Consider the following 14,360-nt stretch of genomic DNA (forward strand, 5'->3'; position numbering starts at 1 on the left):
CACTTTTGTTTGGTTGGGTTTTTTGTTTGTTTGTGGCTTTCTGTTTTGTTCTGTTTTGAGACAGGATCTTGTTTTGTAGCCCTGGATGTCCTGGAACTCACTATGTTGTCCAGGATGATCTTGAACTCAGAAATCTGCTTGCCTCATGTTGGGATTAAAGGCTGGTGCCACCATGGCATTCTTGACAAACTCTGTTCGCTTTGGGAAAGTCATTTTTCAATTTACAATGTTCTTTTGGACTGATAAATTCGTTGCACCATCTTTAAACTCACTGGCAATTACTTTTCTTCAAGTGCCCCTACTAAATTGCTGTCCAAAGGAGCACAGGCCCTCTTGCCCGGAGCTGGAGGCTCCGACACAGAAGAAAAGCCTCCACTCAGGCTCAACAAACAAAGCTCAAGCTGAAGCTGTAGGCTGAGCATATGACACTAGGCACCTTGCTTTCCCCAGGCTACTTGGTGTTAGGCACCCCAGGTAACTAGGTTTCTCATCCTACAAGAACTGGGGGCTGGGGACTTAGTATCTCCCCACAAATGACAAAGAGAGGCACAAAAAAAGGAAAAAAAAAAAGGTCCTTGAGACTATACACATCGTGGTTTCCAAGGCAACCAAAGGTCCCTGGGACCCTCTGAGCACCGTTGTCAAGTCCGGCACATTCTCCTTCGGGATTGTCCATTGGGACGCTATAAGGTGGACTCAACTGTGTTCAGCTGCCAGCAACTTTCACGTCTCTCAGTCTACACCGTTCTTCAGAAAGCCAAAGATGGGAGGCCGCCTGTTTCACCCATCTCCCCTGGGCCCACCTTTGCGCTGTTGCCTGCGCGCTCTATGCAAGCCTGGCTCTAGGTCCAGTGCTGAATCCATGGGGCTAGAAACTCCCAGGGAGCCTTTCTGAGTCTCTTCATGGGTCGCCAGGCCATTGCCTAAGCCCTTGTGCTCCCCAAGGCTGATGTTCACCTGATGGCCCGTTTAGACTGACTCCTGCGGACAGATAATTAAAGGCATTCAGGTCTGTCCAGGACGTGTCTCTACAATGGGTGGGTTTCAGCTAGAGTCCAGCTGTGCCTGTTGTCTTAGGTGTTGGGCCCTCTCCCCAGAGCTGGGGATGGGTGGATCTCTACACAGAGGTTTCACCCTGTTCTTCCCTTGGGAAAGGTAGGCTGGCAAGTTTAGGGCTCCCCGGGAAGCCTGGGGAGAAAGGGTCATTTAGCCAAACCCCTACTTTTTCGGCAACGGTATGTCCTTGGGAGGCTTGTCGGGAAACTGCAGCGAGTACAAGTGGGCCATGTATTGGAGCTCTGGCATCGCCATCCTCTGACAGATGTGCAGTGTAGTATTGTCCAGACCCTGCCTAAGATTGTAGCCCAGAATTTCAGCATCTCCGGACTGATAGGGGAGCATATTCTGATCTTTTATCTGCGTCGTGTTCTTGGGCTCTGGGTCCTGAAGACACAGGGTGGTGAGCTCGCGACGCCTCGCCCGCAGCTGCGCCAGCTCTTCCCTGAGCTGGCGGGGGCTTACCTCTGCATACAGCTGAGCCCAAAATGTGCGGTTGAAGTGCAGGTAGAGCTGCCAGTCCAGCTCACACCAGCGCTTGGCACGCTCCTGGCTCTCTGGCGTCAAGCGTGAGATCGTACGCTGACTGCGTAGGTTCAGCTTGAAGGATACCACGTCATCCAGCTGCCAGCGCAGCCGTCTGCGCAGCAGCACCATGGACTCATCAAAGTAGTCCGCAATGAGCACCAGCTGGAACTGGCGCTCCACCTCCGAGAGGCACCTGCGAACGTAGCCCGCTTCAGCCTGAGCATTGTTGTCGAAGCCAAAGTCAAACCACATGTTGTTTCTTGCATAGACATTTTTCAGGCCCACGCTGACATTGTAGTACTTCCAAGGATCTGTCAGGAATTGGTCCAAGCTCTTGACTCTCTGGAAGGCAGGCGAATGTTTCTTATAGTAGATGAAGGAAGACTCCAGCTGGGAAACCGGGTTTCGGAGGATGGACAAGTAGAAAGTGTCATTGGGCATGACTTTCTGCACCTATTTGGAAAAGGAGGAAGTGGTACCCCAAGAGTCCTGTGTTAGATGGACTATACAAAGTTCCCAACTCCCACCTGTCCCAACTCCTTCGCACACCACAGGAGCAGGTGCAACAGACAGTTCAGGGGCAACAAAAGCCCAGTATGTTCTTCCAAAACCAGAAATTCGGGGATATGAGAAAGGGTTGAGATGCCCTCAAAAAAAAAAAAAAAGAGTTGTGGCTACACGTCTCATGCCAAGAGCAATTACAGGCCACTGGCGGCTTGAAGAGAATGGCCCTGGCAGGGTCTACAGGCAGGCCTCTCCACCCCTACAACTTCAGACGACTCCTCCACTGAGTCTACACCCCCACTCCACCCCACCTCCACCCCTACAAGCACCACAGTCACACACAACCAAAACTGCAGGCGAGGCAACCTCCAGCCCACCCGTTTTCCCGCCTCCACGTTTCCCACCTCAGGAAGGTTGAACCGCAAGTGGTTGCACATGACGTTGAAGTGATGATTCTGCAGGCCATTCTGCTCCGTGCCCTCCACGTAGCGTGCCACGAAAAGCCAGGGGTAACCCAGATGGAACATAGAGTCCTTGGGCAGCGCCACGGACAGGTTGTGAGATTCCGAAAAGCGGTAGAGAATGTTGAGCATGGTACTGCTGGCTGTCTTATGCGTCTTGAGGAACATGATGTTGGTGACCGGTGTAGAGTCCCTGGAGAAGTTCTGGGCCTTGATCCTGAGCAGACTAGGAGAGACGGTGTAGGCCACCATCATTAAAGGGGCCACACACCCCCAACAGCATCCCCCAAGTAGCACCTCTCAACATGGGATCCCTACATCGTCTCCTTTGGCTTTCTTCCAGTGCTGTGTCCCCACCCCAGCAGCACCACTCTGCAATCTTGAGGTCCAGGGGGATTTTCTGTGACAGATATGATTTTCCCCTTGCAACATGATGCCCTCAACAGCTGTTCTTTCTATACTTTCTGTTCTCATACAAGCTATACACTGATAGCTAAAACCCCAAGCATTCCCCTAGGCCCCCAAACCTGCTGTCAGTCTCCCAGGGCACCCTGTGTGGCAGTGGCCCAATGACTTCAGACAAGATAACCAGCCTAACAAATGCCAGGATACACCCAGATGGCCTGGGTCCCCAGGCACCTTCTTGTCTTTTTTTTTTTTTTTTAATGTGCATTGGTGTTTGACCTGCATGTATGTCTGTGTGAGGGAGCCAGATCCACTGGAACTTGAATTACAGACAGTCATGAACTGTCACGTGCATGCCGGGAATTGAACCCTGGTCTTCTGGAAAAGAAGCCAATGCTCTTTGAGGCATCTCTCCAGTCCAGAGCTTCTTGTGCTAATGTAGGCCAATAAGATTGACAAGGATGGTGAGGAGCAGTAGATCTTGGGACAGTGTGTTTCCTCAGAGGACAATTTACCCCTCGTCATACAAATCCAGCCAGAGGATGCATGAAGGCCAGGAAAATAAGACCCTCCCAGAATCCTGGCCTGGGAGGCAGTTGGTTGTGCAAGTGGGCATAGATGGCCACCCTCTGGATGGTGTAGCCCTGGCAGGCAGGGGAGAGAGTGCTTTGGGGCTAGTGACAAAGGAGTACAGTTGTGACCTCCCCACCTGAAAGCCATGCTAGAAGCCTAGCTGTTTTGTAGACTGGGAGATGGCCTTCCCATGGCTCCCACGGTAGACCCAGCTCTGCTCAGTTCCCTTCCCAGGCCGGGCTGGCTAGGCCATGCCTGCTCCCCAGAGCCGCCTCAGAAGGCTTCCAAGCAGGCTTGCCATCATAGGATACACGCCCAGGACAAGCACAGCTCAGCACTTTCTCCCAGAGAGGACTCCGAGGCTCAGTGAGAAAGTGAATGTTCTTAAAGTAGGAAGGATGGGGTGTTGGCAGCGCTCTTGGAGCTGCAGGGGAAGAGCGCAGCCTCCCAGAGCATAAGGCACCTGCGCAGAACTTACGGCGTAAACATTTCGATGTCCACATGCAGGAAGCCCGCCATCAGGAGCACGACCAGCACCAGGCAGAAGAGTGCCACATGGAAGGACCTGTGGGCAGTAGCAGCTCAGTGTCGCTTGGATACGCAGCCCCACCCACTGCTCCACAAGGAACCCTGTAACAACCGGCAAGCCCGGAGCAGGGTACCCAGGCATGCTCATCTCTGATCACCTAGGGCTTGGGGGCTTCTCGGGCCTCCCCGGGCCCTGAGCTGCAAATGGGTGGTTGCAGGATAGATGCATGGACTGAGCCCCAGGCTAAGGCCCCAGCTCCCAATAGGAAAGCAGTTTGAAATGAGCCTTGGAAAGCCATAGTGCCCTTTTAATTCTCATGGGAACATCGGAATTAGCGTCCTGATGAGAAGACAGGCACAGAGCTTGCCTCCTCTCCCCACCCGACCCTATCCTGTGAGGACAAAAAGAGGTGCTGTCTTCAAGCCCAGGAACACACACACACACACACACACACACTTCCTTCTCACAGTCTCTAGCTTCCAAAGCACCAGAAGGACTGCTCTTATTTAAGCCTCCCTGCATGGGGAGGGGCTACATCAGGCTGGCAAGTGGACACCCTCTGAAGCAGAAGCAGAAGCATTTCCGAGGATTTGCTGCTGCTCTGCCGCTGATTGTGCCTCAAGCCAAGTCACAGTGAAAATCTTACTCAGGTGCCAGAGCTGCCTGGAGGGCAGGCCTCTGCTGGGTCCTAATTCGTAGGACACAGAGCTACCGCATGAGACACAGCCACCTCGGCCCAGGACATCCCTGGACATGCAGTAGAGTATTAGAAAACCATCTCTTCCTAACCTTGGAGATCTTGGTTTGGGGTTGTTCCCTCCCTGCCTATATATCTAGGATGTGTATTCACCTCTCAATGTCTGGGTCTGATTTTCTAGTGAGCACACTGACTCGCTGTGTTTGCTCTGTGAGGAGGCACCTGCTCCCCAGGTTCCCAAGCATACCACTGGCTCCTCCTTTTCCTAGAAACAGGATCGTGACGGGATTTTTGCGCTCTCTGACAAGCTCTGGTAGGACACACGGACAGTTACCAGGAGCGTGTGGAGCTCTCCTGAGATTGCTGTGCCTCATACACCACATGACATAAAACAGATGGCGCCCACAGTCTAAGTGGGCAACAGATGGAGTACATTAGGATTCCAGTTCTCCGAGAGCTGTATCTAGCACCTGCCTGGGCGTGGTCCCTGAGCTTTGTTGATGACTATATGACTCTCAGATGCTCAGTCTAAAAAGCTATACGATGTACTCGGTCACCGTTCCCAGGGGGACCCTGCCTGATGACCTCTCTATCATGCATTCTTTGAGAGCAGACCCATGGTAGCTGGCAGGGAGGAACCCTGTAACATCACCCGCTCTTCACCCCTATGTGAAAACCCACTAATACCCTGTGGCTTGAGGTTCAGTTGTAGATCGTAATTTTTAGGTGTTTTGAAGAGGAGGAGGAGGAAGTTAAGTTGTTAAGGGCCAGGTTAGTCTGGGACTTCCCCTGAAACCCTGATGCATGGGAAAGAGTCATTGTCTAAACATACTTGTAAAGGTCAGAAATGACCTGAGGCCAGGACCTTGCAGGGAGCTATGGCTTCAGATCCTGAGAACTTAATTTTTCTTCTCTTTAAAGGGCTATGGTTACCCGTCTCAATGCCACTGAGTGCTGATCTGTGGCACTTGGTGTTATAGAATATTATTTTAAGATGTGTTACATTTGTTTATGCTGTGGAACATTTATTTAATGATACAAAGGTGTGTTGCATTCTTTTATGTTGTATTTGTTTAACTCTGTGAAGCTCTGTTACTTTGCCTGTCTAAAACATCTGATGATCTAATAAAGAGCTGAACAGTCAATAATGAGGCAGGAGAAAGGATAGGTGGGGCTGGCAGACAGAATAAATAGAGGGGGATTGGGAGAAGTCAAAGTTTGAGAAAAGAAGGGACCAGCCACTCAGCCAGCCATAGACTAAGAGTAAAAGTAAGAGAAGGAAGGAAGGAAGGAAGGAAGGAAGGAAGGAAGGAAGGAAGGAAGGAAGGAAAAGAAAGAAAGAAAGAAAGAAAGAAAGAAAGAAAGAAAGAAAGAGAAAGGAAGGAAGGAAAGAAAGAAAGAAAGAAAGAAAGAAAGAAAGAAAGAAAGAAAGAAAGAAAGAAAGAAAGAAAGAAAGAAAGGAAGGAAGGAAGGAAGGAAGGAAGGAAGGAAGGAAGAGGAGGAGGAAGGGAGGGAGGGAGGGAGGGAAGGAAGGAAGGAAGGAGGAAGGAAGGAAGGAAGGAAGGAAGGAAGGAAGGAAGGAAGGAAGGAAGGAAGGAAGGAAGGCTATAAGCCCCAAGGTAAAAGGTAGATGAGATTATTTAAGTTAAGGAAAGCTGGCTAGATATTGACCTCACGAGGCCCAGTACGAGGCCCAGTGTAACTTCCTAAGCTAACTTGAATTTGGTGAGGCCTAGTATAACTTCCTGAGCCTAACTCAGCACAGCCTGACCTAGGCCCACCTCTGCCCAGCCACCGCTGACGTGAAAGGATATTATTGGCCCTTATACCTCACTCCACCTCACCCCATTCCAAGACTCCCGCCCACTACCTCAGCCCTATATAAATTCCTGCCCTGATGCAATAAAGTGAGATCCTGCTTCGACAGACTCCTGGCTCAGTGTGTGTTTCTCCTTGGTAGCCAGGGGGGGAGACCTGGGTTCGACACTCACCATTCCGCTCAGCCCCAGGGAAAGACCGGCAGGACTAGCTCTGCCTCAGCCCTATCTGCTGGAGAACCTGGCAGCTAGAAACAGGCCAAGCAAAGGCCAGGCATTTATAAGTAATAATAAGCCTCTGTGTGTGTTTATTTGGGAGGTGGGTGGCAGGCCCCCAAAGAGCAAAGAGTAAAAAAAAAAATCAACAACAACTTGGTGTACTTGAGATACCCTATGTTCCCTTTGTGCAACATTGCTGATATCTTCTTGCTGATGCTATCCTGTTGTATGATAGCCTTTTGCTGACTCTGTCCAATTTTCCCCTACAAACAATATATAAGATGCTATACTTCTTAATAAACTTGCTTGTCATTATCCATCAGGTTATGGAAGATCTTGTGCTTCCAGCTTTCCTGCCTTCTTTATTTTCTCATTCCCAGGCATTTCCCGGGTCACCGAAGAACAACCGGTCCAGGCTGAGTTTGCACACATGGCAGGACCTAGCGAGGTCATTTCACAGGCCTGAAAGGAACTGTTGGCATGGATGTGAAGAACCAGGGCTTTATTGCTTATGGTGTTGCCTACCTGACCAGGGAGGTGGTAGGTCTCATCTCCCAGGACACAGTTCCTCTAATCATATTGTCAACATGAATCTCCTCTGTCTTATGTTTCCCTTACATCCATTTAGATTTGCTAGCTTTTGCTGCTGTTGTAGACAAAGCACTTACCTAGGTTCCCCTTCTAAGGGCTCACTGCTTGAGCTGGCCTGGGTACCAGCTGTTCTCTGATCTCTTCCTACCAGGACATTTAAGACCGTAGCAGTAGGAACAGATGGCACACATCCTTGCGGGCTCCAATTGGAGGCTTTAGGCTGCCTATCTTTTCTTTTGTATGTACAACAGTGGCCCCTGCTGTACACGGCCCGGGTTGATGTGTCACAGTGGCCAAAACTCAAAACGGGTGTGGAAAGGCAGTTGGGAAGCTTCTTCCTGGTACTCTGAGACAAGTAAGTGTGTCCCCCCCACACCCCGCCTCACTGTACCTGCTAGAATTCGGGCATCTGTCCTGGCCTGCCCTAGGGATCGTGACAAGATATGTCCTCATCTGCAGCCACTAAGAGCATCTCCTGTGCACATTCACTATGTTCCCTTTAAAAGGTGGGCCTTGCCCTCCCTCTCTCTCTCTCTCTCTCTCTCTCTCTCTCTCTCTCTCTCTCTCTCTCTCTCAGTACCCACCAACCTAAGCCTCTGTCTCCCAGGTGAGTCCATCTGTGTCCTAGCTGCATACGGGGCTGCAAGATCATCCTGGTTGCAGTTAAAAGGCTTTTGTTGAAATATCTATCCTGCCTGCTACTGACTGCCTTTCTCTGGTCTTTTTCAGCTTTTTCACTAACCTACCAAGCTCATCTTCAACTTTCCTAGTCCAGGCCTAGAGTCAGCCATATCTCTTCAAGGAGCACCGGACACATCTGGCAGGAAACAGTCCTTAGGGATCCTAGTCTGAGGGCTAAGGATGCTTGTTTGCTCCAAGAGGGCCAGATCTTCCAGGTCTTCTGCATAGATAAAGCCAGGGCTCCACATACGACAGAAACCCTCCTGAGGCTACATCCACATGTCTGATTCAGGGACTCTAGCCATTAACTGAGCTTCCTCCAGTCCAAATTATTTGTCTCCTGTCTTTCCCACCCTCAGTGGGGCTCCCAGAGACACAAGCCATGATAGATGCGGGCATTCCATGATGACATTATCTACTTACTAAACCTGTACTGAAGAGCACAAAAACCCCCTTAGGACCCCAGGGCAGCACCACTACCCAATACCCACCTCATGGTGCCAAAGCTCTACCCTAGCCAGGATGGGACATGTCACCTCTGCTGTGTATCAGCCATGTTTCCAACACTCCCAGGAGTGTTAACAAAGTATAGACAAAGAGCTCAGGAGCTACCCTGAGGAGGAAACTAGACAGACATCACAACCACACTGGGCCAAAATTGGCCAAATGTCCTCAGTTTCAGGGTCCTCTTTCTGCCAGATGAGCAGGGTTGACACCGAGGCAGGGGGAAAACAGAAAGGAGCAGTGAGGCTGTGGAGTCTCTACTGAAGATTCCTCATGAGTTAGAGGGTCTTCCCAAGCCCAGCATAGGTGCCACCTCAAGTTAAAAGCTTTTGAGTCATTGTGGTTACCACTCCCTGAGGAGTTGGCTGCATGGTAGTAAACCGTTTACAGCCTTATATAGTTAGGGTATAATGAGAGTATGTCATATGGGTATATAACGTTATATAGTGACATATGACTTCCACTTGATAAGAACAGTGAGGAACCCAGCCAGATAACAATAGCTCGCCTTCTGTTCTCCCCCAGCCATCACTTTGGTCCTCCACATAAAAATCCTTCCTCAAGCCGGGCGGTGGTGGCGCACGCCTTTAATCCCAGCACTTGGGAGGCAGAGGCAGGCGGATGTCTGTGAGTTCAAGACCAGCCTGGTCTACAAGAGCTAGTTCCAGGACAGGCTCCAAAACCACAGAGAAACCCTGTCTCGAAAAACCAAAAAAAAAAAAAAAATCCTTCCTCAAACATGCTGCCTTTTACTGGCCTCCTCTCGGATTCATAAACTTTCAGCGCCCACTAACTGTCTTGGAGTTTGCTAGGAATGCACCTTTACAGGAACGGCCCACAGTCCAGGGCTCCCAAATCACAAGCTGAAGAGGGCTCCAAGCCTACCACCTGCCCCTGTCTCAACACAGCTCATAACCCTTCACACGCCCTCCCTGCCTGAGCTGGGGGCCCACACAAGTCTTAGTCTAAGACCTGAGACCCAGCCCAATCCTCTAGGTGAGGACAAATAGGAACTTCAATGTTTTAAAATAAATCTTGATTTTCATGTGCAGAAAGCAAAAGGAACTCTTTCCTTCTTTCTCAGAGCATTGACTTAAACTTACCACTGTGAGCAGAGCACACCTTTAAATCCCAGCACTCAGAAGGCAGAGGCAGGCAGATCTCTGAGTTCGAGGCCAGCCTGGTCTACAGAGTGAGTGCCAGGACAGCCAGGGCTACACAGAGAAACCCTGTCTCAACAAAGAAACAAACAGAACACTTTCCACCATGAATCCTTTTGCCCTCAAGATAGATGTAAGCATGTCTAAAACCTTTGCAAGCCTTCTGCCAGCTTCACAGACCATCACTGTTTTGCCAGGACTTCTCTCTGAATAGATCCATGACATAAGACCATTTGGTGCCTGGCTCCAGGTCACAAACCAGCTTCCAGCTGCAATGACAGGAGACATTTCTTTTTCCTTTAAACTTTTCACTACATTTAGGTATTTATTGTACATATGTATGCATGCACGCTGTGTCATGCACGTGAGGGTCAGGGGACACTCTGCATGAGTCATTTCTTATCTTCCACCATACAGGTTCTATGAACTAAACATGTATATGACTGTGTATGGTGATGCACACACCTTTAATCCCAGCACTTAAGAGGCAGAGGCAGGTGAATCTTGAGGCTAGCCTGGTCTACAAAGCAAGTTCCAGGACAGCCAGAACTGTTACATAGAGAAACCCTGTCTTAAAATCTGCAACCCCCAAAAAGAACATGGATATGAGGGGGCATATTTCCCATGACTCCCACACATCTCTACCTGGACACCATCTTCCACCCCCAGACAGCCCAGACCTTTGTCTATTCTACCCTTAGATAGAGGACAGAACCCAAGGTCTTTGCCTAGAACCTGGTCCCCCAGGTATCCTCTCAAGCCCTCCAACTCCACTTCTTCCACAGCCTGAGTGTCTCAATCAGCTCTTCGAATCAAGAGGTTTCCACCAAGATGGCCTGCTAGACATGGTCGCAGGTGCCAGTATAAAGGAATCTTGTGATCCAGTTGCCCCAACTACCAAAGAAGGTACGGACCCCATCTGAACATCAAAGATGTCACCTTATCTGCTGCTAAATCACCCAAGCCAAGCTTGGGTAATTTAAACAAATAGTTTAGTTGGACCAGTGTAAATGGAGACCACACTTTTGTTTCCCGGCCACCCACACCCGAATAATCACACAAAAACTGTTTGGCCAATGGCTCAGGCATATTCCTAGCTAGCTCTTACATCTTAAATTAACCCATTTCTATTATTTTATATTTTACCATGAGGCTCATGGTTTGTTACCTCACATCTTGCTTCTTGGGCAACTACATGACATCTGTCTGACTCCACTTTCTTTCTGCTTACATTCAGTTTAGTTTTCCCACCTAGATATAGTCTGCCCTGCCATAGGCAAAAGCAGCTTCTTCATTAACCAATGGTAATAAAACATATTCATATCATACAGGGGGGGATCCCACATCAGAACAAAAGAGGTTTGCTGCCTGGAGAAAACAGTCTCCAGAATGTTCTACTTCCCTTCTCCAGTGGAATATTCCAATTCCCTTTCCCAGTGTGGCTGTCAGGCTCTGGTGAGCTACCAGGACAAACAACACTTTACGGGGAATGACTCAAATTATCAAATCTTTTTACCCAAGCACCTGGTCCCACCATCCTTCCCCAACCTTTACTGGAAAGAAAGGCTGTGAAAGTTTAAGGCCACAACTCTCATAGATCCCAACATGATTCAGAGAGAAACAGTAGTCACGGCATCTTCCTGCAGAGCCCAGGGAACAGGGGTGGGCTAGCCCCTGCTGGTGGCTGAGCCCTATGCGACAAGGGTTACTCCCAGAAGTGGCAAACACTCTGTGGTCCTGGGAGTATTAGAAAACTTGTACAGTTCTTCCAATCTGGCCCACCTAGATGCTCTGGTGATAAACCCTACCCAGTCTGAGACACCTAGGCAGAGAGGCAAGAAGCAAAGTTACTTGTAAAAATGTGTGCACCACACCCCTTCCCAAATGCCAGACCTCTGCTCTTCTCAACTCTGGCACCTCTGACTCACCCTCAACCTATCCAGTACAGTTTATCCGGAGATAAACTCTCTGCCCCAGGGCTACCTGTCATGCTAGTCAATGGGTAACCTGACCTCTACCCACCAGTATAGGAGGTGAGATCAGTCTAGGACCCCCTGGAGACCCACAGTATGCATCACTTGCTAGTGATCCAGAAAGGTGGGCATCCCTGGACCAGAGAGTTCAGGTGCCACACACAAAAACCTTCTAAACAGCAGACAGGTAGATCTGTGGACAATAGGAACAGCCTCTGAAATCTGCTTCCTTTCAGTTTTTCATGTCACAAATGACATGGAAAACTCCAAGGACTATCCTTCCTACTGTAATGGGCCTTGGATTTTCAACAGGTCAGGGTACCTTGTCCTCTCTTAAGATTGGAGGGGGTGAAGGGAGGGTGTGTAGAGGGAGTGGGAGGGGAAGGGAAGGAGGGGAGGAAGTGGGAAATTGGATTGGTAATCTTTTTACGTAATAAAAAAATTAATAAAAGAAGTTAGAGCTCATTGGCCAAGCAGTGCTTTAATTAATATTACCACCCTCTCCTCCATGTCTCCCCTACCTCCCATACCTGACTGCATCTTGGCGGAGGCATCATTTAGCTCTCAGCCAGCCGGGTTCTAAGGACGCAGGTCTACAATGCAGTCAGGTGGCCTCCACAAACAAAACCGTACACCACCTACTTGGGAACTAGCCATTAGTCTCCAGGGCCTGTTTGCATCACAATGCAAGCTTTTCTACGGTTCCTGGAAAGGACACTCTAAACTGCTGAGCTGCCTGCAGGCTTTGCGGTGTGCCGCAGGGTCCCAGCTCTGTGAGCTGTCACCTGTGCTGAGGTAGGTTTTGGTGAGGCAGCTGTCTTTGGGTCACTTCTGCTCCTGTAAATAAACTCTCCCATATTCCTGTAACTCCAATACAACTTATTGGTTCACCAAGCTAGACTTTGGTGGTATCTGTCATAGGCTCCCTATCTGGGGTGAGTAGATAGGTATGTTGTGTCTCCCCGGGAAAGGTTTGTGGCACCACAGACATATGACACCACACTCAGCCTCAGGTCTCACCCCACCCACATGTGGTAGACTGTACCCAAATGCCCTTACTTTACCCACTACTCTTCGAAGCCAGCTTCCAAACTGCAATCCAATAGCTGGTCTCAAGTGACAGTTGATCAGAAGTTCATATAGACTCCATGGCCACATCACACACACACACACACACACACACACACACCCATGGAGATACATACTATCCACAAGGTCACACAGGTCCCCATGGGCAGCTCTGTCCCTGAAGGAGACTTCCCCTGGGTTCAACACTCTAGGAGCACAGGTTTTCAGAAGGCCTTCCACCATAAGACTCGGGTCCCTAGAGGCAACAGGAACCTGGAATCCCCTAAGCTAAGGGTTGCCCTGAAGTTACAGAGGTTTGTGCCTTACCCCTCACTAACTAGGAAACCGCAGAGCCTATTCTTTACAATATGCCAGCAATATCCATGAGAAAGGGGGGTTACATGATTCAGAGCAGAGGCCAGCTCTCTCTCTCTACAGCTGTGAATCAGGGCACTATGCCAGGGGCTCATAGCCCAGACATTGTTACAAAAACCAGGAACCTAGCCATAGGGCAGGACAGAAGTCACTTAACCAAGCTAATAAGTCCCTGACCCAAGTGCCTTCCCACCAAAATCTCCAGCCCAAATAATCCAGGTAAGCTCCATATCTCTGTGCTCAGGGTGTGGCTTTCTCATGCAGGGGCTTCCCAAACTACAAAACGCTCTCCTGTCCAAAGGGAAACTGGGCCTGGGGTATAATGCTATGGTTGAGGGCTTGCTTCAACCACAAGCTGAAGGTGAAATCCCTGGGTTTAATCCTCAGGATCACAAAAATTTTAAAAAATTGACAGGAAATCTAAAAAGACTGATTTCAAGAAGGTGTCTACACTGATTTCCCCAAATCCAAGCCAACTTCCTTTCAAAGACAGAAAACCGTCAACATATTTTGTCAGCTTCTTGAACTATTCTAGAAGAAAAGCAAGTGCCTCCCCCCCCCATGCTGACCACCTAAAGCCATACCACCTTACCTCTGTGTGCCTCCCAGGACGGACAGCATCCTGACTCAGAGCCTCCAACAGAGATGGGCAGGGAAGCAGTGGTCAAGACCTCCCACTGCCTTGAGTATGAGACAGCCCTCTCTCAGCATGCCAGGTAGGACACAGCTTCAGGAAAAACTGAACTTAAATCCCTAAGAAGCTCACCTGCTGGCTCAGGTGCCACCCCAGGCCCCACCCTCTACTCCCCACCCCCACCCCAACTGACCTGGCTTAACTGCTGTAACCTAAAGAGGAATCAGACTTCCCTTAAACTCAGAAGGGAATGCTGGCCCCTCCCTCCCTAGGCTTCCTCCTCCTCCTCCTCCTCCTCATCCTCCTCCTCCTCCTCCTCCTCCTCCACCTCCACTTCTTCCTCCTCCTGTATCACTAGGTGGGGCCCTGGCAGCTGGGACGTCTGTCTGACCCAGGAAGATTTGCCTGTTCAGACTCATGTTTTCTCCTACGTGTGTGTGTGTGTGTGTGTGTGTGTGTGTGTGTGTGTGTTTGCCCCCTCTAAGCATGCTCAACCTTCATCCCATGGAAAGGTTGGGGCCACCCACTGCTCCAATTAAGCAGTCTCAGCTTTTTGAGATGGAGTCTATTTCTCTGCCTCTTCTC

At 49.8% G+C, this 14,360-nt stretch overlaps 1 protein-coding gene across 1 annotated transcript; it reads right to left on the reverse strand.

The window, feature by feature from the left end:
• Positions 1-958: 958 nt before the first annotated feature.
• Positions 959-12,238, reverse strand: Gal3st2 (galactose-3-O-sulfotransferase 2). The gene is made up of 5 exons (XM_057761269.1): positions 12,229-12,238; positions 7,458-7,524; positions 4,006-4,092; positions 2,493-2,742; positions 959-2,037 (listed from the first exon to the last, which is right to left on the reverse strand). Exons 1-5 carry the CDS (start codon positions 12,236-12,238, stop codon positions 1,219-1,221), a joined length of 1,233 nt encoding a protein of 410 aa, XP_057617252.1. The 3' UTR covers positions 959-1,218.
• Positions 12,239-14,360: the final 2,122 nt, after the last annotated feature.

This window comes from Chionomys nivalis, chromosome 2, assembly GCF_950005125.1.
Source record: "Chionomys nivalis chromosome 2, mChiNiv1.1, whole genome shotgun sequence".
Taxonomy (NCBI): Eukaryota; Metazoa; Chordata; class Mammalia; order Rodentia; family Cricetidae; genus Chionomys; species Chionomys nivalis.

Bases quoted from the DNA above. Each gene is read 5' to 3' on its own strand.
- Gal3st2 (XM_057761269.1), bottom strand. The intron at 4,093-7,457 runs GTAAGTGCTTTG...TACTGCCCACAG, and splicing joins CCCTTAGAAGGGGAACCTAG to GTCCTTCCATGTGGCACTCT. The intron at 2,038-2,492 runs GTGGGAAACGTG...TTTTCCAAATAG, and splicing joins TGCGGTTCAACCTTCCTGAG to GTGCAGAAAGTCATGCCCAA.